This window comes from Ornithorhynchus anatinus, chromosome 19 (genome assembly GCF_004115215.2).
Source record: "Ornithorhynchus anatinus isolate Pmale09 chromosome 19, mOrnAna1.pri.v4, whole genome shotgun sequence".
In the NCBI taxonomy this organism is placed as follows: domain Eukaryota; kingdom Metazoa; phylum Chordata; class Mammalia; order Monotremata; family Ornithorhynchidae; genus Ornithorhynchus; species Ornithorhynchus anatinus.
Genome location: NC_041746.1, coordinates 31111188 through 31131628, shown reverse-complemented (window position 1 = coordinate 31131628; position 20441 = coordinate 31111188). Strand labels below are relative to the sequence as shown.

The 20441-nt window shown below is 55.3% G+C and overlaps 1 protein-coding gene and 1 long non-coding RNA gene across 3 annotated transcripts; one reads left to right on the top strand and one right to left on the bottom strand.

Annotated features, from left to right (window-relative positions):
- The first annotated feature begins 3780 nt into the window (after positions 1-3780).
- On the top strand, positions 3781-10909 carry COQ3 (coenzyme Q3, methyltransferase). The gene is made up of 7 exons (XM_001506904.4): positions 3781-3904; positions 5488-5611; positions 6943-7092; positions 7953-8052; positions 8622-8864; positions 9794-9953; positions 10400-10909. Exons 1-7 carry the CDS (start codon positions 3817-3819, stop codon positions 10609-10611), a joined length of 1077 nt encoding a protein of 358 aa, XP_001506954.3. The 5' UTR covers positions 3781-3816; the 3' UTR covers positions 10612-10909.
- A 1012-nt stretch (positions 10910-11921) lies between these two features.
- Positions 11922-18515, bottom strand: LOC114805732. Of its 2 annotated transcripts, none has more exons than XR_005661127.1 (3): positions 18460-18515; positions 13822-13926; positions 11922-12464 (listed from the first exon to the last, which is right to left on the bottom strand). It is a non-coding gene; the product is annotated as an uncharacterized LOC114805732 (long non-coding RNA). The 2 variants fall into 2 exon arrangements; XR_003753760.1 differs by lacking the exon at positions 11922-12464 and adding an exon at positions 13103-13142.
- Positions 18516-20441: the final 1926 nt, after the last annotated feature.

Below are 20441 nucleotides of genomic sequence, written 5' to 3'. Positions count from 1 at the left end.
CCGCCCGGAAGCCGCGGGGCGCGGCCGCGCGCCGCGGACCACGTGACGGGGGGCGCGGACCACGTGACGGGGGGCCCTCGGACCACGTGACGGGGGCCCGTCCCCTCAGGCTGCCCCCCCCCCCCCCTGGTTTTTTTTTTGGCAGTAATAATAATAATGTTGATATCTGTTAAGCGCTCACTCTGTGCCAAGCACTGTTCTAAGCGCTGGGGGAGAGACAGGGTCATCAGATTGTCCCACTTGAGGCTCACAGTCTTCATTCCCATTTTACAGATGAGGGAACTGAGGCCCAGAGAAGTGAAGTGACTTGCCCACAGTCACACAGCTGACAATAATAATAATGTCGGTATTTGTTAAGCGCTTACTACGTGCCAAGCACTGTTCTAAGCGCTGGGGGGGGGGAAGACAGGGTCATCAGATTGTCCCACTTGAGGCTCACAGTCTTGATTCCCATTTTACAGATGAGGGAAGTGAGGCCCAGAGAAGTGAAGTGACTTGCCCACAGTCACACAGCTGACTATAATAATAATGTTGGTATTTGTTAAGCGCTTACTATGTGCAGAGCACTGTTCTAAGCGCTGGGCAGGGAGACAGGGTCATCAGATTGTCCCACTTGAGGCTCACAGCCTTCATTCCCATTTTACAGATGAGGGAAGTGAGGCCCAGAGAAGTGAAGTGACTTGCCCACAGTCACACAGCTGACAATAATAATAATGTTGGTATTTGTTAAGCGCCTTACTACATGCAGAGCACTGTTCTAAGCGCTGGGGGAGACCCAGGGGAATCAGGTGGTCCCATGTGGGGCTCCCAGTCTTCATCCCCATTTGACAGATGAGGTCACTGAGGCACCGAGAAGTGAAGTGACTTGCCCACAGTCACACAGCTGACAAGGGGCAGAGCCGGGAGTCGAACCCATGACCTCTGACTCCCAAGCCCAGGCTCTTTCCACTGAGCCACGCTGCTTCCCAATAATAATAATAATAAAAAAATAATGTTGGTATTTAAGTGCTCACTCTGTGCCAAGCACTGCTTTAAGCGCTGCGGGGGATACAAGGTGATCAGGTTGTCCCACAGAATAATGTTGCTATTTGCTAAGCGCTTACTATGTGCAGAGCACAGTTCTAAGCGCCGGGGGAGATACAGGGTCATCAGGGGCTCACAGTCTTTCATCCCCATTTTCCAGATGAGGGAACTGAGGCCCAGAGAAGTGAAGGGACGTGCCCAAAATCACACAGCTGACAAGTGGTGGAGCAGGGATTCGAACCTATGACCTCTGACTCCCAAGCCCGGGCTCTTTCAGATGAGACTCTTTACTATGTGCCGAGCGCTGTTCTAAGCGCTGGGGTAATTACGAGGTGATCAAGTTGGCCCAGGTGAGGCGCACAGTCTTAATCCCCATTTTACAGAGGAGGTAATCGAGGCACAGAGAAATGAAGTGGTTTGCCCAGAGTCACACAGCTGAGAAGTGGCAGAGCCGGGGATTAAAACCCACGACCTCTGGCTCCCAAGCCCGGGCTCTTTCCCCTAAGCCATGCTGCCTCTCAGCCCAGGTGGGACAACTGATTACCCTGTATCTTCCTCAGGCCTTGGAACAGTGCTTAGCACATAGTAAGTGCTTAACAAATACCACTATTATTATTCTTCCTCCTCCCTCCCCCACGGAACATATGGATATATTTTATTTACGATGTCTGTCTCCCCCGAGATGAATAAGGAACGTGTCTGATGTTCTCTTGTACTCTCCCAAGTGCTCAGTGCAGTGCTTTGCACACAGTAGGTGCTCAATAAATACAATTAATAATAATAAAAAGCCTGATTATGGCACGCCAAGAGGGGCCATGGGAGAGGCTCCCCACCCTGGACGGTTCCCGGCCCTCCTTTTCCATTCCCTTGGGAAGCGGCACAACGCGGCCACCTTTCTGCTTCGGAGGAGCCGGGCCGTGGCCTTGGGTGACCCTGGACCCTTCCAAGACAGGATCGTGTCGTCTCGCTCTATCGTACTCCCCCAGGCGCTTAGTACAGTGCTCCGCGTGCAGCTGGGGCTCAGTAAATGGTATCGTTTGGGCAGCGGAGGCTGCCCAATCAATGGCGTCCTCTCGACTGAAAGCTGGTGGTGGGCGGGGAATGTGTCCGTTGTTGATTGTACTCTCCCGAGCGCTTAGTACAGTGCCTTGCACCCGATACAATTGACTGACCTCCCCACCCCGCGTTGCACTCCCCTTCCGAGAGCAGGAGAGCTCCGGCTGGGGGCGAAGCTCTAGGCCCGACTTCCTCTGTGTGACCTTGGGTAATAATAATGTTGGTATTTGCTAAGCGCTTACTATGCGCAGAGCACTGTTCTAAGCGCTGGGGGAGATCCAGGGCCATCAGGTGGTCCCACGTGAGGCTCCCAGTCTTCATCCCCATTTTCCAGACGAGGGAACTGAGGCCCAGAGAAGGCAAGTGACTTAATAATGTATTTGTTTGAACAAATACCAACATTATTATTATTATTCTCTGGGCCTCAGTTACCTCCTCCGTAAAATGGGGATTAAAAGGGTGAGCCCAAGGTGGGACAACCTGATGACCCTGTATCCACCCCAGCGCTTAGAAAAGTGCGCGGCGCAGAGTCAGCGCTTAACCAATACCATCATTATTATTATCGTTGTTGTTTTGCTGTCTGTCTCATTCATTCAACAGTATTTATTGAGCGCTGACTCTGCGCCGCGCCCTGTACTGAGCGCTTGGACTGGAGAAATCGGTAACAGCTAGAGACCGTCCCTGCCCTTGGACGGGCTTACAGTCTAAACGGGGGAGAAAGACAAAAACAAGAGCAAGAAAGAGAATCGAGGGGAAGCACATCTCATTAAAATAATTGTAAATAAGTAGAATCAAGGTGATGCGCATCTCATTAACGAAATCATAATAATAATAATAATAATAATGTTGGTATTGGTTAAGCGCTTACTATGTGCAGCGCACTGCTCTAAGCGCTGGGGGAGATCCAGGGTCATCAGGTGGTCCCCCGTGAGACTCCCAGTCTTCATCCCCATTTGACAGATGAGGTCACTGAGGCCCAGAGAAGCGAAGTGACTTGCCCACAGTCACCCAGCTGACAAGGGGCCGGGCCGGGATTCGCACTCATGACCTCGGACTCCCAAGCCCGGGCTCTTGCCACTGAGCCATCCAGTCCCCCCCCCCCCCCCCGTTTAAGCGGGGAGGCCGTTGTGGGCCAAATGGTCCATTCCAAGCGCTCAGCACAGTGCTCTGCACAGAGTAAGCGCTCAAGAAATACTGCTGAATGAATGAAGGAAGGAAGGAAGGAAGGAATGAATGAATGAGCAAATGCCTGAATGAGGCAGAACGGGGCAGGGGGCGGGGCTCGCGCTGGTGGGCGTGGCCTGCAGCAGGGACGTCAGCAGCGTCAACGGGCGGGGTCAGCAGCGGGGGGGACGTAAGAGCGTCGGTGGGCGTGGCCAGCAGCAGGGGACGTAAGCAGCGTCAACGGGCGAGGGCTGCAGCAGGGGACGTAACCAGCGTCAGTGGGCGTGGCCAGCAGCAGGGGACGTAAGCAGCGTCAACGGGCGTGGTCAGCATCGGGGGGACGTAAGTAGCGTCGGTGGGCGTGGTCGGCAGCAGGGGACGTAAGTAGCGTCTGTGGGCGTGGTCAGCAGCTGGGGATGTAAACAGCGTCAACGGGCGAGGGCTGCAGTAGGGGACGTAATCAGCGTCAGTGGGCGTGGCCAGCAACAGGGGACGTAAGCAGCGTCAACGGGCGTGGCCAACGTCAGGGGGCGGGGGAGTCCCGCGTCGTTGGGCGGAGCGGGCTGGGCCGCCATGGGGAGCGTCGCCCGTCGGGGGATCCCCGCGGGCCGGTGCTGGGGAGCCGTCGGGGCCCCCCTGCCGGCGCGAACCGCGCCGGGAGGTGAGCGGCCTCCCCGTCTTCCTCCCTCCGTCCCCCTTCCGCCGCTGGGCGCCGGGGGGCGCGGCCGGGGCGGGGGGCGCAGTGCGCAGGCGCGGGGGCCGGGCCCGGGGGGGGGGAGTGGGGCGAGGCCGGGGCGGGGGGCGCAGTGCGCAGGCGCCGGGCCGGACCTGGGGGGGCCGCAGTGCGCAGGCGCGGGGCCGGGGGGGGGGGGCCGCGGTGGCACGGCGCAGTGCGCAGGCGCGGGAGCCTCCTCCCGGCCCCCCCCCCCCCCCAGGGCTGTCAGAGGGTCACATTCATTCATTCTATTCATCCATTCATTCATCACTTCATCCATCCATTCCATAGCATTTTTTGAGCGCTTACTAATAACGTTAGCATTTGTTAAGCGCTTACTATGCGCAAAGCACGGTTCTAAGCGCTGGGGGGGAAACAGGGTGATCGGGTGGTCCCACGTGGGGCTCACAGTTTTAATCCCCATTTTACAGATGAGGTCACTGAGGCACAGAGAAGTTAAGTGACTCGCCCAAAGTCACACAGCGCGGAGTCGGGAGATCCAGGGTCATCGGGTTGTCCCACGTGAGGCGCACAGTCTTCAACCCCATTTTCCAGATGAGGTCACTGAGGCCCCGAGAAGCAAAGTGACTCGCCCACAGTCACCCAGCTGACAAGCGGCGGAGCCGGGATTCGAACCCATGACCTCCGACTCCCAAGCCCGGGCTCTTTCCACTGAGCCACGCTGCCTACTATGTGCAGAGCACTGTACGAAGCGCTTGGAATGCCCCGTGTCTAGAACCCAGAGCCCGGGCTTGGCGGTCCGAGGTCATGGGTTCGAATCTCCCCCCACCCCCTCGTCTGCTGTGCGACCCTGGGCCAGTCACTGGGCTTCCCAGGGCCTCATCTGGAAAATGGGGATTGAGACTGTGAGCTCCAGGTGGGGCAGGTACCGGCCACCCCCCTTTGCGTGGATCTCCCTCCCCACTTAGAGCAATGTCTGGCACCTAGGAAGGGCTTAAAAATAATAATGTTGGTATTTGTTAAGCGCTTACTACGTGCAGAACACTGTTCTAAGCGCTGGGGGAGATACAGGGTCATCAGGTGGTCCCACGGGAGGCTCACAGTCCTAATCCCCATTTTCCAGATGAGGTCACGGAGGCCCAGAGTAGTGAAATGACTCGCCCACAGTCACACAGCTGACAAGTGGCAGAGCCGGGATTCGAACCCGTGACCCCTGACTCCCAACCCCAGGCTCGTTCCACTGAGCCACGCTCCTTCCCTATTGCCACAGTCGTCTGTCATTATCTATTGAGCGTTTACTGGGTGGAGAGCCCCTCACTGGGTGCTCAGCACTGTGCGTTGGCGATTTTAACACGTGCCACCTGCAAACCCCGTTTCTCGACGGTAAATTTAGGGTGGTGGTTTGGAAAACGCTTGAAGACCGGTGGTCTTGTCCGAATGAAGAGGGATGAATGGCCGTTTTGATCGCTTTAAAGAAGATCGACATGGAAATGAGAGACTAGAACTAAGGGAATCTCAAGAAAGGTTTCCTAATGGATTTCAGGGTATTTTTCTTCCTGTTTTTACAGGGAAGCCCCTCCGTCACATTCTTCGGATGAAATCTTGGGGTTGCACTGGTAGTCATCATCGGCCTGCGTGGCTAAAGAGCAGTTTTGTGACTTTCCTTGGCCTGAGTGGAACGAGAAAGCCGAGGTATGCTAAGCATGCGATAGAATTAATCTGTATCAGAGAAAGTCTGTCTTGTGGAGGGAAACAAACTTTGTCTTGGGAGCTCAGTAGCGATGGCCTTTGAGTTGTCAGCCTGGAGTATCAAGTGGTTTTATTTTTAGCTATTTAAAAATTCATGATTCCTGTCCAACCCTTGTGTAAATCACCTTTTCACTTCATGAATCGCTTCTGGAGGCAGCTGCTGGGACCGCTAATGATTGTAGACGAAGAAATGACATCGAGAGCGCCGTCCTGAGCGGCAAAATGAAAGCAAAGGAAGGATTTTCCTAGGTTTTGTTAATCCCGGCTCTGCCCCTTGTCAGCTGTGTGACTGTGGGCAAGTCACTTCACTTTTCTGTGCCTCAGTTCCCTCATCTGTAAAATGGGGATTAACTGGGAGCCTCACGTGGGACAACCTGATGACCCTGTATCTACCCCAGCGCTTAGAACAGTGCTCTGCACATAGTAAGCACTTAGCAAATACCAACGTTATTATTAATTCTACGAAATAGGTTTCCTTGAAGCAGCATGGCCTAGTGGATAGAGCACGGGGCTGGGAGCCAGGAGGATCTGGGTTCTAATCCCAGCCCTTCCATTCATCTGCTCTGTGACCTTGGGCAAATCACTTAACTTCTCCGTGACTGTTATCTCATCTGTAAAATGGGGATTAAGATTGTGAGTCCAGTGGGGGAGGTGGACTGTATCCACCCCAACACTTAGCATAGTATCTGGCGATAGTAAGCGCTTAACAAATAACAAAACGTGCCCCTCTTGCTGCTTTTCCTTCAACAATGGCAGTGAGAGAAGAGATAATAACCGTGAGGTCTTCTTCAGGGTTCCGTCACAAATCTATATAATCAGGAAAGGTGCACTTCACTTGCCAACCCAACCAATTTCACGAGAGGTAATACGGTAACTCCCAAAGTCATTACCTATAAATAATATGGAATCACGAAACAGTGAGACCGTAAGGGAACTGTGGCCTAAAGACTTTGAAAAGAACTCCAGAATAAAGAAAGGAATCTAAGAGCTGTAAGACTGCATGCCCCTCTGTTCTGTTCAGGTGAAGAAACCGAGACACCGAGAAGTTAAGTGTCTTTCCCAAGGTCACGTCGCAGAAGAGTGGCGGAATTGGGATTAGAACCCAGATCTCCTGACTCGGGAGGGTGCAGTTTCCACTAGGTCATGCTGCTTCCCTCTTAAATAAGGTCTGAATATGTGCTGTTGTTATCGATATTATTAATCATAAGAGTATCTCTTGTCTTTACCGTGGCCACGGCCCAGATTTCCCACAGAGTGTATTCTGATTGTTTTAGGCATGAGGCCAAAGGAACGTTCGCCACTTCGACAACGGTGGATTCCAACGAAATGAAAAAATTCCAGATACTGGCCCACAAATGGTGGGATGAACAAGGAGCCTATTCACCTCTTCACTCTCTGAATGACCTGAGAGTGCCCTTTATCAGGTACGGCTCGGGAAGTCTCTCAGCCCTCGTTACCCAAAGCTCATTTCCAGTCCAGCTGCTTTGTACTGTGCGTCGTTCGGTTAGAGTTGGCCCAATTTGACACGCGCAGCCCTCCCTTGGGATCCTGCAGTGGCGTTGTCGAGGGGTAGCTTGGCCCAGGGCACTGAGCAGTGCAGATCTGGATCAAATGAACCTACCATTTGTGCAGCACCCACTCCTGAGAGCGTGCAGGGGACCGCAAGCTCTTTTCATCACAATTGGTCATTCGACAGTACTTACTGAGTGCCTGTGAGGCACGGCACTGTATTAAGTATTTGGGAGGTCACAATCATGGTAGAGGCTATGACCCTCTCCCTCAAAGTGCGTGCAGCCTAGTGGGGGATGTCGGACACGAAATGATTTGCCGGTAGTTAGAGCCTCCCTGATTCTCCTCTTGAAGCCGACTCACGTTGCCAAATGATTGGGAGTCTTCTCCATTCCGTGACGGTGTAGTACTTGGATTTACTGAGCGCCCACTTGGTGACCTGGACTAGATGCTTAGGAAGTACCCAATAAAGAAGCGACACATTCCCTGCCTACAAAGAGCTAATACTGTAGCAGGGGCGACAGATATAAAAATATTTACAAGCAGAGAAGTCAAAATAAAGAGGACATACATAAGTGAATGCTAAGGAGTAGGGCAAGATTTGGCTGAAGAGATCTGGCTTAGGATGCTGGAAAATTAATCGGTGGAAGCTTGTTGGGATTTGAATGTGGGGAGGGGAAAAAGCCACTACACACGATTGTGAAAGTGGAGATTTCAAGACGTCAAGGTTTTTTCGGTTCGCTTATCATCCAGCTTTACATGTTTGGTGTTTTAGAGATAATCTCTTGAAAACGACTGCCAGCCATCATTTGGGAAGTCCTTTGTCCGGAATGAAGATTCTAGACGTTGGCTGTGGTGGCGGATTATTAAGCGAAGTAAGAGAAATGCCGTGTGTACCTGGGGCAAGAGAAGGACCAGAACAGGGATGGGGGATGTTTTGTTTCCTCACCCTGCTCTCCTCCCAGTAGAAGGGAGAGGGAGAAGTCCCGTGTTGTGACTGGCAGCTCGTGCGGCAGTCAATCAGTGGTATTTATCGAGCACTTACTGCATGAAGAGCACTGAACTCAGTGCTTGGGTGAGTACGATACAACAGAGTTGGGAGGCTCGTTCCCCGCCCACAGGGAGCTCACAGTCTAGAGGGGAAAGACAGCCATTAAAATAAATTACGGCTACGGATACGTGTGTTGTGAGGCTGAGGGTGGGGTGACTGTGGAGCTTCAGAGGTGGAGGAGGAGGAAAAAAGGAAGAGCAATACCCTCGGTTCCGCCAGACCTAAACTTATGGTGGTGTCATGTAGCATTCCTACCTAGGCGTCCACGGCCAGGGACTGGGGAAACCGTTTTATCGTCTTCCCGCTGCTGGTTTTGTCTCATTAATATATTTTTGCAGGTATGCGCCCGTCTCTTTTCCCGCCCAGCAAACCAACCGGTCTTTTTCTCATTAGCCACTAGGACGACTGGGAGCCCTGGTTACGGGCATCGATCCTCTGGAAGACAATGTGAAAACAGCCCAACAGCATAAACGATTTGATCCGGCCCTAGACCAAAAAATACAATACAGAGCGTGTTCATTGGAGGAGATCGCCGAAGAGTCCGCCGAAGCGTTCGACGCCGTCGTGGCGTCGGAAGTTGTGGAGCACGTGATTGATTTAGAAACCTTTATAAAGTGCTGCCACCGTGTTTTGAAGGTGAGAATTTTTCTCTTACCGAGAAGAAGTGATTTTCTTTGGCGATATATTGTATAAGGGCTCTGGTTTTCTTTGGCATCACATTAAAATTATGACCTGAGACGGGCAGATTCTAAAAGGAAATATAAATGGAAATTCTGAATCATTTCGGACTTCCATTTCCGGAGGAAAATCGATGACCTTTTTCAGCTCGTGCTCGCGCTGCCTCTCTCTCTCTCTGTCATTCTTATTCATGGAACCAACGGGGGAAGCAGCAGGATTTAGTGAAGAGATTAGAGGATTGGGAGTCAGGAGACCTGGATTCTAATCCCGTCTCTCCCACTTGCCCACTGCGTGTCCTAGGGCATGTCATTTAACTTCTCTGTACCTCGGTTTCCTCACCTGTAAAATGGGGATTCAGCACACGTTCTCCCTCCCCCTCTGTGGGACAGAGGTCGTGTCTCACCTGATCTAGTATATACAGAGCTTGGCAATATCGCTTGGCAGATAGTGCTTAGCAGATACCATTATTATTAGGAAAAGTGAGAGGACAGTCTCGTGTGCACCCGTTGCTGACCAAACAATCCATTTCGTATTAGGTGTACTTGGGGATTGTCCACGGCCATGCTGGGTTGGCCTGTAGCTGCACCCGGTGCTGGTTTGAAATCTGCTCATTGGTATCCATCCCTCCCTAGGCTGCCGGTAGAGGATTAGCCCCCAGCCCGTATTAACTCCCGCCAGCTCCGAAAGGCCCTAGTGCCATTCCACATTGAGAAATGGAGATCTGGGGGATCAAGGCCCTGGTCAAGCTGCAGGAAAAACCCGTTCCGCGGAATGGGATTTGCATCTTCCACAATTCACTTGAGCGAAGCAGCCTGGCAGCCGGGACCTCTCCCTCCATGCCGGGGCCATACGAGCTTCTAACCCAATATTCTTTCTGTCCGTTGCAGCCTCGGGGCTCACTCTTCATTACTACCATCAACAAAACGCCCCTCTCCTATGTCCTGGGCATCATTTTCGCAGAGCAGATCGCGGGCATCGTGCCTAAGGGTACTCACGACTGGGAAAAGTTCGTTTCGCCTGAAGAATTAGAGAGTCTCCTGGAAGCCAGTAAGTGTCCCCTAGAGCGGTGGGGCCCAGTGGAGAGCCTTCAGGGCTTTAAGTGCAAAGGAGGGAGCCAGAGCCGCCTTAGAAATGGGGGCTCACACATTTCCCTGAAGGATACAGTCAGCTCGGAGAGAAATAATCAGCAACAGAAGGCCTTGCAGTTTGGATTCGGTGTTGGCCTGACCCTTGGCCTGGCCTCCCCCAGCTGACCCGGGGCTACGTCGAGCTGTAGGGCAGGTCCCTGCCTGGATTCTTGTCGAGCCAGAAGGTTCATCGGTGTCGCAGCAAAAGAAATCACAGGTCCGAGATTTCCCTGCGTAATTATTGCCCACTCAAGATACCACAGGTTTCAAGCTTGCCACTCTCAGATCTCTGAAAACCTTCCACTTTCAGCGTGTGTGTGGGTGCGCGCTGATGTGCAAATGTGTGTATTTTGTTCTCATTTTCAGATGGGCTGATGGTCCAGAGGGTAAGGGGAATGTTATTTAACCCGCTGTCGGGCTACTGGAATTGGACTGAGAACACCAGCCTGAACTACGCAGCTCACGCCGTCAAGTCGGAGACTCGGGACTCGTCTGGATCTCCCTCGGAGATGGAGGCAAAAGAGCACCAAGGGAGAACTGCCTCTAGCACAGATGGCCATGGAGAGCCCCAGACCTAAAGGAACACCCTTGGAGGTCTTTAAAAGACGACTACTTGCAAGGCACCGATTTACAGATCTACCTCCCAGATGTCTTTTTTGTCTTCCTAGGAAGCGTCCTGTTTAAAGAGAAAGCTGAAGAACTGGGATTTTAAAAATCGAATCGAGTCAAGATGTCATCTGGGAGGCTCTGCAGTAATACGTCGTCTAAAACTATAGTCTTTATTTCAAGACATTTGATTCCGAGTTTGCAAATGACGCATACTCCAGTGTGATCTTTGACTTACTATTTTAAGAACTATTGCCTTCTCTACACTGAGTGTATGTATGTGTGTTTCTTTCCATTTGGTTTCACTTAGCGGGATGTCAGTATTGTGGCAGAGAAAGAGTTGGCAAAAGTCTTTCATTCAGCTCTTTTACGCTGTGGTTTATGAGACGATGGTGGTTTTTTAGTCCTCTGTCCTACGTCACCGAACGATAAGGTCGAGATGAGATTTCACAGAACAAGAAGCTGAGTTTTTATAGGAGTAAAGACACGGTGGTTCTGGGGACCAAGTGATAGATTTCCGAGGTGCTTATTACAGTGCCCGGCACGTAGCGTTTAACAGACAGAAAATGGTGGACTAAGAAATCATCATCTTTTTTTCCCCCCCACCTTTAAAGCATTTAACACCATTTTAGTGCCCACTGGCCCTGCTATCGACTGTCCCGCTTCTAAGCTTTTCCCCCTGACCTGGAACTCTCCCCTCACTCTTTCCCCCCCTCGCCACCCCATTCTTATCATTCCACTAGGCCATTGCTGTCTTCGTCTACAAAGCCTTCCTGAAATCCCGCCTCACGAGGAAGCTTTCCCCAGTCAATTTCCAACATCCCAAGCTGCACCAACCCAACCGGCCACCTCAGCACAGATGTATTTAGGGCAGTAGATCCACGGCATTTATTGAGCATTTACTTTACGCACAGCACTGTACAAAGCGCCTGGGAGAGTACAAGGCAATAGAGTTGACAGACGTGTTCCTAGAAGCAGCGTGGCCTAATGGATAGAGAATGGGCCCGGGAGTCAGAGGTGGTGGGTTCTAATGCCGGCACTGCCGCTTGTCTGCTGTGTGACCTCGGGCAAGTGAGTTCACTGCTCTGTGCCTCAGTTTCCTCATCTAGAAGATGGGGATGAAGATTGTGAGCCCCAGGGAGCACAGGCACTCTGTCCAACCTGATTTGGATCCACCCCAGTGCTTAGTACAGGGCCCGGCCCATAGTAAGTGCTTAATAATAATAATAATGATATTTAAGTACAGGGCCTTGCACTCGGTAAGTGCTTAAATATTCCAATTATTATTATTATTACTGCCCACAATGAGCTCACAGTCTAGAGCAGGAAAGACAGACAATATAAATAATTTACACTATGTCCCGTGATACTACATTTAGGACCATCCTCAGCACTTTATGTATAATAGGTAGTTTAAAAGTGATCGGCAGGGTCTTCTTTGCCATACAGACCAAGTACATCAATGCAATTAGGATAGTACATTGACAATGGTTGGGCATAACGTCAGCCTCCCAGGCAGGCAGAGGAGTAAGAGCGAAGCATTAGAGTCGGCGTGGACGATCAGTGGCGCGCGGCAAGTGAGATCATGGAAAGTGAGGGAAGGGCTCACATCCCAGTCGTCTGTGAGAGCCGTGAAACGGCCGAGCCCAAGTATCCACGCTGTGCCTTAAGCATCCAGCGCGGCACGATGCCATCCACAAAGCTGTACGTGCTGGCGTCGACCTCAGTCGCTGACACACGGTGCTCGGCGTCTTAACGGCTGCGGTACGGAGACGGGCGCCGGCCCATCCGTCCCGCAGCCTCGCCCGGACCAACTCCACCCCACCTAGGAGAAAAATACCATTTTACCGGGAGAAGATCTGGGAACCGAAGGTGCTGGGAGACGGGCGCCATCCTCAACGCCACGGGCAAGACGAGACGAACCCCGTCGGTCCCCTCGCGTCGACGTTCGGCTCACTTCGAATCAGCCTTGCCGGGTCGGGTGGATGGATGGCAGTAGGGTCCCGGACAGCGGCTAAACGGTGAAATTGGGAAGTAGAAAGGGAGGACGGGGAAACCCTTTTCTGCTCAAAGTCCCAGGCAAAACCGGGAGACGACCGAGGCGGATGGACGGCTAGGGCCACCGCGGTCAAGAAAGGAAAATTGGATTTATACCCACCGAAGCAGAGGCGAAAGCATCCTCCGGTACTGTAGACGAACACGTCGGCACGCCAAAGGGATGGGCTTGGGGTGTGGTTGGCTTTGGGCCCCTGTATTGACCATTTCAGCCGGACGCGCGCCCGGAAGTAGATCTCACAATCGGTGGTATTTCTTGAGCGTTGAGTACGGGCAGAGGGCTGTACTAGATGCTTGGGCGAGTAAAACAGTGCTCTGCACCGTGGCTCAGTGGAAAGAGCACGGGCTTTGGAGGCAGAGGTCATGAGTTCAAATCCCGGCTCTGCCCCTTGCCAGCTGTGTGACTGTGGGCAAGTCACTTCACTTCTCTGGGCCTCAGTTCCCTCATCTGTAAAATGGGAATTAAGACTGTGAGCCCCACGGGGGGGCAACCTGATGACCCTGTGTCTACCCCAGCGCTTAGAACAGTGCTCGGCACATAATAAGCGCTTAACAGATACCAGATACAAATACCAACATTGTTGTCTGCACATAGTAAGCGCTCGATAAATACTACTGAACGAATAAAATGCAACCACGGGGCAAATGGACCCCAGGCCAGCAGAAAAAGGTGGTCACCTAGTAACCGGCACTATTCTTTTCCACCGTTTGAATGGAGATTACTTGAGATTTACTAATAAAATGCCAGTGGCATATAGGATTTTCCACTATCAGAAAACAGCCTGGCCCAAGTCCTGATGAAAATTCAACAGAAGGAATTCATTATCAGACAGACATCTTGAATCGCAGGGGGGAGAAGACTGTAGTGGGTATCAAAAGAACTACTGTCTGGGAGCCACAGAGCTTTAGTAGGGAAGAAAAAGATGCACTTAATACCGTACGATGACAGAATTGAGGAAAGGAAATTGTCTGATGCCTCTGAAATGTGGAATGCTGCCATTTCTGGGCAGCGCGTCTCTTGAGCTGATGGAATTTGTCCCAGGGTCAGACAAGTTAACGGGTAAAAATAACGGACGCAGCTTTCTGATGCTGAAATTTTGAGATGCGAAGAAAATAAGCGTCGTTACCTATTGACTTGATCGTAGCGGGAGTTTTTCGTAAATGACCTCGGGCTTCATCCAAAGTGCTAAGAGACTGAGGTGGGTGATTTCCTTTTCGTTTTTGATTTGGACCTAGAAAAGTGAGGAAGGGATCTGGGATGAATTATTTGGACTGAGTCTGGAAAACCTGGCCTAATTTAATTTGATCTGCAACCTCAAATTCGGGGAATGAATTTCTGGAAACCAATTTTTTTTTCTCCTCTCTTATAACCACCAATGGCTTGGAGGCCATTTTCAGTCCTCTATTTTTTTTTTTTTTAATACTGAAGTGACAGGAGACAGAGGCTACTGTTGACCACTAGTTGTAATAATTGAATGTTCTTAGCAAGTCTATCTGAAACGGACATGTTTCATGCCCACAGGGAGCTTATATTTGAATGGCAACAGGCTGCCTTCCAGAGAAAGCTGACTTGTAATGCTCTTTGGCTACATTTCATTTTAATTTAAACACAGCGTAGCCTAAGAGAAGCAGCGTGGCTCAGTGGAAAGAGCACGGGCTTGGGAGTCAGAGGACATGGGTTCTAATCCCCCTCCCCCCCCCCCGCTTGTCTATCCCGAATTGTCTATCTTTGTCTAACTTGTCTATCTAGTTCGAATCCCGGCTCTGCCACTTGTCAGCTGTGTGACTGTGGGCAAGTCACTTAACTTCTCTGGGCCTCAGTTACCTCATCTGTAAAATGGGGATTAAGATTGTGAGCCCCATGTGGGACAACCTGATTCCCCCGTGTCTCCCCCAGCGCTTAGAACAGTGCTCTGCACCTAGTAAGCGCTTAACAAATACCAACATTATTATTGTCTGCTGTGTGGCCTTGGGGAAGCCACTTAACTTCTCTGTGCCTCAGTGACCTCATCTGTTACATGTGGATTAAGACGCTGAGCCCCAAATGGGACAACTGATTACCTTGCATCTACCCCAATGCTTTGAACCTAGTTACCTTGCATCTACCCCAGCGCTTAGACTAGTGTTTGGCGCATAGTAAGCGCTTAACAAATACCATCGTCATCATCAAATAGCTGGTCTTGGGAGTCGGAGGACGTGGGTTCTAATCCCGCCTCCTGCGCTTGTCTGCTGCGTGGCCTGGGGCAAGTGCTCTGCACATAGTAAGCGCTTAACAAATACCAAATACCAAGCCACGTCACGTCTCCGTACCTCAGTGACCTCATCTGTAAAATGGGGGATGAAGACTTGTGAGCCCCAAATGGGACAACCCGATGACCTCCTATCTACCCCAACGCTTTGAACCTGATTACCTTGCATCTACCCCAGCGCTTCGACTAGCGCTTGGCGCATAGTAAGCGCTTAACAAAGACCATCGTCATCATCAAATAGCTGGTCTTGGGAGTCGGGGGACGTGGGTTCTAATCCCGCCGCCTCCGCTTGTCTGCTGCGTGGCCTGGGGCAAGCCACGTCACGTCTCCGTACCTCAGTGACCTCATCTGTAAAATGGGGGATGAAGACTGTGAGCCCTAACCTGATGACCTCGCATCTACCCCGACGCTTCGAACCTGATTTCCTTGTATCTCCCCCAGCGCTTAGAATAGTGCTTGGCTCACGGTAAGCGCTCAACAAATACCATCATTCTTATCAAATAGCAGGTCTGTGCAACGGGTTCGTGCAGCCCCCAGGAGAGCTCCCGCTCGTCCAACGAAAGGCCTAAAACCCCCACCGGATGGGAAAAGTCATTCATTCGATAGTATTTATTGAGCGCTTACTATGTGCAGAGCACTGTACTAAGCGCTCGGGATGAACAAGTCGGCAACAGATAGAGAAAAGTCCCGAAAGGCCGACGGAGCGAAGCCGTATCCAGGCGGTCAAGGATGATAATGTTGGTATTTGTTAAGCGCTTACTACGTGCAGAGCACTGTTCTAAGCGCTGGGGGAGATACAGGGTCATCAGTTTGTCCTACGGGAGGCTCGCAGTTAGTCCCCATTTTCCAGATGAGGTCACTGAGGCACCGAGAAGTGAAGTGACTCGCCCACAGCCTCAGACCCCGGAGACAAAATGAGAAGAAACGGATTCTGAAAATCGATTTGAAATCCCGAAATCTCAATATTCCACTCTGCTGTCCGGATGGTGGTTGCTTTTTCTCTACAAAATCGCTTCCCCCCCTCCTCAAGAAACTCCAGGAGTTGCCCATCCACTGCCAGGTTAAATAAAAACACCTCGCCGTTGGCTTCAAAGCAAATCCCCTTGCCCCTTCCTACCGCACCTGGCTAAACCCCTGTCGGGCAGGGATGGTCTCTCTCTCTCTCTCTCTCTCTCGCCGAGTTGTACTTTCCAAGCGCTTAGTACAGTGCTCCGCGCCCGCTGAGCGCTCAATAAATCCGCCTGAAGGAGAAGCAGCGTGGCTTTAGTGGAAAGAGCCCGGGCCTGCGGGTCCGAGGTCGTGGGTTCTAATCCCCGCTCCGCCCCTGGTCTGCTGCGCGACCTCGGGCCAGCCACCTCACTTCTCTGGGCCTCGGTTCCCTCATCTGTAAAATGGGCACGAAGACTGTGAGCCCCGGGTGGGACAACCTGATCGCCTCACATCTACTCCGGCGCTTGGCACATAGAGAAGCAGCGTGGCTCAGTGGAAAGAGCACGGGCTTGGGAGTCAGAGGTCATGGGTTCGACTCCCGGCTCCGCCCCTTGTCAGCTGTGTGACTGTGGGCGAGTCACTTCACTTCTCTGGGCCTCAGTGACCTCATCTGTCAAATGGGGATGAAGACCGGGAGCCCCACGGGGGACAACCTGATGACCCTGTGTCTACCCCAGCGCTTAGAACAGTGCTCGGCACATAGTAAGCGCTTAACAAATACCAACATTATTAAGCGCTTAAATGCCACCGTTAATAGTAGGAGAAATGGCGTGGCTGAGTGGAAAGAGCCCGGGCTTGGGAGTCAGAGGTCGTGGGTTCTAATCCTGGCTCTGCCGCTGGTCTGCTGTGTGACCTTGGGCCAGCCACTTCACCTCTCTGGGCCTCAGTTCCCTCACCTGTAAAATGGGGGTGAAGACTGTGAGCCCCACGGGGGACAACCTGACCCCCTCCTATCTACCCCAGCGCTTGGCACATAGTAAGCGCTTAATAAATACCATCATTCTTATTAGGAGAAGTGGTGTGGCTTAGTGGCTTAGTGCCTAGAGCCCCGCCCCCTTGCCTACAGGCCCCGCCCCCGCCCCATAACCCGATCCCATTGGGCGGCGCCCTCTCCCCCTTCCGCAGGCCCCGCCCCCTTGCCACAGGCCCCGCCCCGCTCCCTATCATCTTATCCCATTGGTCCGCGACCTCGCCCCCTGCCCGCAGGCCCCGCCCCCTCTCCCTCTAACCTTATCCCCTTGGCCGGCGCCCTCTCCCCCTTCCGCGGGCCCCGCCCCCTCTCCCTCTAACCCGCTCCCATTGGGCGGCGCCCCGTCCCCGCCCCCCGAAGCCCCGCCCCTCGCTCCCTCTAACCCGCTCCCATTGGGCGGCTCCCCGCCCCTCCCACCTAAGCCCCGCCCCCTTACCGCAGGCCCCGCCCCCTCATCCCATTGGCCGGCGACCTCTCTCCCTGGCCTCAGGCCCCGCCCCCTCTCCCTCTCCCCCGCTCCCATTGGCCCGTGCCCCGTCCCCTCCCTCCGGCCCCGCCCCCTTCCCTCCGGCCCCGCCCCCTCTCCCTCTCCCCTTGGCAGGCGCCCTCTCCCCCTGGCCGCAGGCCCCGCCCCTCGCTCCCTCTCTCCCGCTCCCATTGGGCGGCTCCCCGCCCCTCCCACCTAAGCCCCGCCCCCTTGCCGCAGGCCCCGCCCCTCATCCCATTGGCCGGCGACCTCTCTCCCTGGCCTCAGGCCCCGCCCCCTCTCCCTCTCCCCCGCTCCCATTGGCCCGTGCCCCGTCCCCCTCCCTCCGGCCCCGCCCCCTTCCCGCAGGCCCCGCCCCCTCTCCCCTTATCCCCTTGGCCGGCGCCCTCTCCCCCTGGCCGCAGGCCCCGCCCCTCGCTCCCTCCCTCCCGCTCCCATTGGGCGGCTCCCCGCCCCTCCCACCTAAGCCCCGCCCCCTCGCCGCAGACCCCGCCCCCTCATCCCATTGGCCGGCGACCTCTCTCCCTGGCCTCAGGCCCCGCCCCCCGCTCCCTCTCCCCCGCTCCCATTGGCCGGCGCCCCGTCCCCCTTCCCTCCGGCCCCGCCCCCTTCCCTCCGGCCCCGCCCCCTGGCCGCCGGCCCCGCCCCCGCTCCCTCTCCCCCGCTCCCATTGGGCGTCGGCGCGTCCCCCTCCGGGCTCCCGGGGCTGGTGCGGTGCCGTCCGGTCCCGGCTCCCGGCTCCCGGGTCCCGGGGATGATGGCGTGGGGGGTGTGGTTTCCGGGGTGGCTGGGCGGGGGCTGCGGCTGCGGGGGCTGCGGGGCGGCGCGGCGGGAGCCCTTCCCCCGGCCCCTGCCGCTGCGGCTGCAGCTCCGCCTGGACCCCGCCGCCTCCGCCTCCGCCGCCTCCGCCGCCTCCGCCGCCTCCTCCTCCTGGTCCGCGTCGTCGGGCGTGCTGGTGGCCTTCCCGCTGCGGGAGCCCGGGCCCGCCATGGCCGGCCTGGGCCCCGACTCCTGGTGGAAGAAAACCCTCTACCTGACCGGGGGCGCCCTGCTGGCCGCCGCCGCCTACCTGCTGCACGAGCTGCTGGCCGTCAGGTCAGCCAACGCCCGCCCCCGGACCCCGACTCGCGCCCCCGGACAGCTGGACCGGGGCTACGCCCCTCCTCCTCCTCCTCCTCCTCCTCCTCCTCCTCCTCCTCCTCCTTCCCCTCTTCTTCCTCTCCCTCCTCCCCTGCAGGCAGCCCAGCTCCTCTCCCCCCTCCCCACACCCGCAGAAACCCTCCATGCAGCTGGCCCAGAGCTACCCCCCCCCCCCCCTGCCGGCAGCCCAGATCTCCCCCTCCCAAAACCCCCGGCGACCCTCCGTGCAGCTAGTCCGAGGCTACCCCCCTTTTCCTCCCCCCCCCAGGTAGCCCAGATCCCCCCCAAACCCCCGACCTGATGCCCCCGGCGACCCTCCGTGCAGCTAGTCCAGGCTACCCCCCTTTTCCTCCCTCCCCAGGTAGCCCGGATCCCCCCCCAAACCTCCGACCTGATGCCCCCGGCGACCCTCCGTGCAGCTAGTCCGAGGCTACCCCCCTTTTCCTCCCCCCCTCCCCAGGTAGCCCGGATCCCCCCCAAACCCCCGACCTGATGCCCCCGGCGACCCTCCGTGCAGCTAGTCCGAGGCTACCCCCCTTTTCCTCCCCCCCCCCCAGGTAGCCCGGATCCCCCCCAAACCCCCGACCTGATGCCCCCAGAGACCCTCCGTGCAGCTAGTCCAGGCTACCCCCCCTCTTCCGATACCCCCAGAGACCCTCCTTGCCCAGGGCCCCCCTCCCCCTTTCCAATCGGTGGTGCTAATCAGCCTTCCTGCAGCCAGCCCCCCTTCCCCCCTCCCCCCGGCCCATGCAGGGAGCCCAGATCCCCCTTTCCAGCCGGGGGGGTGGGGGGCCTAACCAGCCTTTCTGCAGCCAGCCCGGCTCCCCTTCCCCCAACCGATACCCCACACCCCCCTCCAGGTAGCTGGGCCCCCTCCCCACCCTTTCCGGTGGGTGTTCCTAACCGGCCTAGCTTCCCTCCCTCAGACCGTTACCCCCCTCCCAGATGACCCTCCACGCCCTGGGTTTCACCCCATCCTTTGCAGCGGGTCAGGCCTCACCAGCCTTTCCGCAGGCAGCTCCCCTCCCCACAAAACCGTACCCCCCCCCCCCAGTGCCCGCCCCTCCCCAAGGGACATGGGTGACGGTTGCTGGAGGAAAGATGCAGAGGAGGGAGTAGATAGGCTGCCCCCCCACCCTGTGATCCCTCAAACGCTCTGGCCTGGCTGGGAGACGTCTTGGTAAACAAGCAAAACCTGCTCGTGTGTCCCTCATCGCCCCTCTTCTGGGGGGGGGGGGGTCCAAGAGACACGCTTCCCCACAGTCAGCCAGTTTTAGGTCCCCCACGATGGACGGGACCGGGGCACGGCCAGTGTCCCTTCCCCTACCCGCCCCGTGCCCAGGCGGGACCTAGGGGCCGGAGACGAGCCGGGCCCAGCGGACGGGCAGGGCGATGGGTTCGGGACTGGCCGACGTCCAGGCCCCTTGGAAAGCCTTTTGCAGGATTAGCCCCCTCTCCTCGGCCTCCGAGAGGACCGACCGGTGGCTGTGGGGTTGGGGTTCTGACCCCCCCCCCCCCAAGGCCACCCTTAAATAGGTTGATCCTGCGGGCATCTTTGGGCCCCGAGGGCGAGCGTGCCATCATCCGCGCCCTCTGCCCGGTGGCGGGAGGCCGCTGCGGTTTATTTACCGGCACAGGACTGAGCGAGGCAGAAAATGGTGGCCTGCCCAGCCGTCAACACAGGCCCCAGGAAAGAAAGAAAGGAAAGAAAGAAAGAAAGAAAGAAAGAAAGAAAGAAAGAAAGAAAGAAAGAAAGAAAGAAAGAAAGAAAGAAAGAAAGGAGGGAGCCGCGCTCTGGGACCCTGCGCATTTGGAGCTCAGCATCCTTTCACTCGAGGATGCTGGAAAATGACGCTTTAGGAAGGTCATTCCTGTTAGGCCAGTTGCGGGGGCCTGGTGGTCCCCATCAGA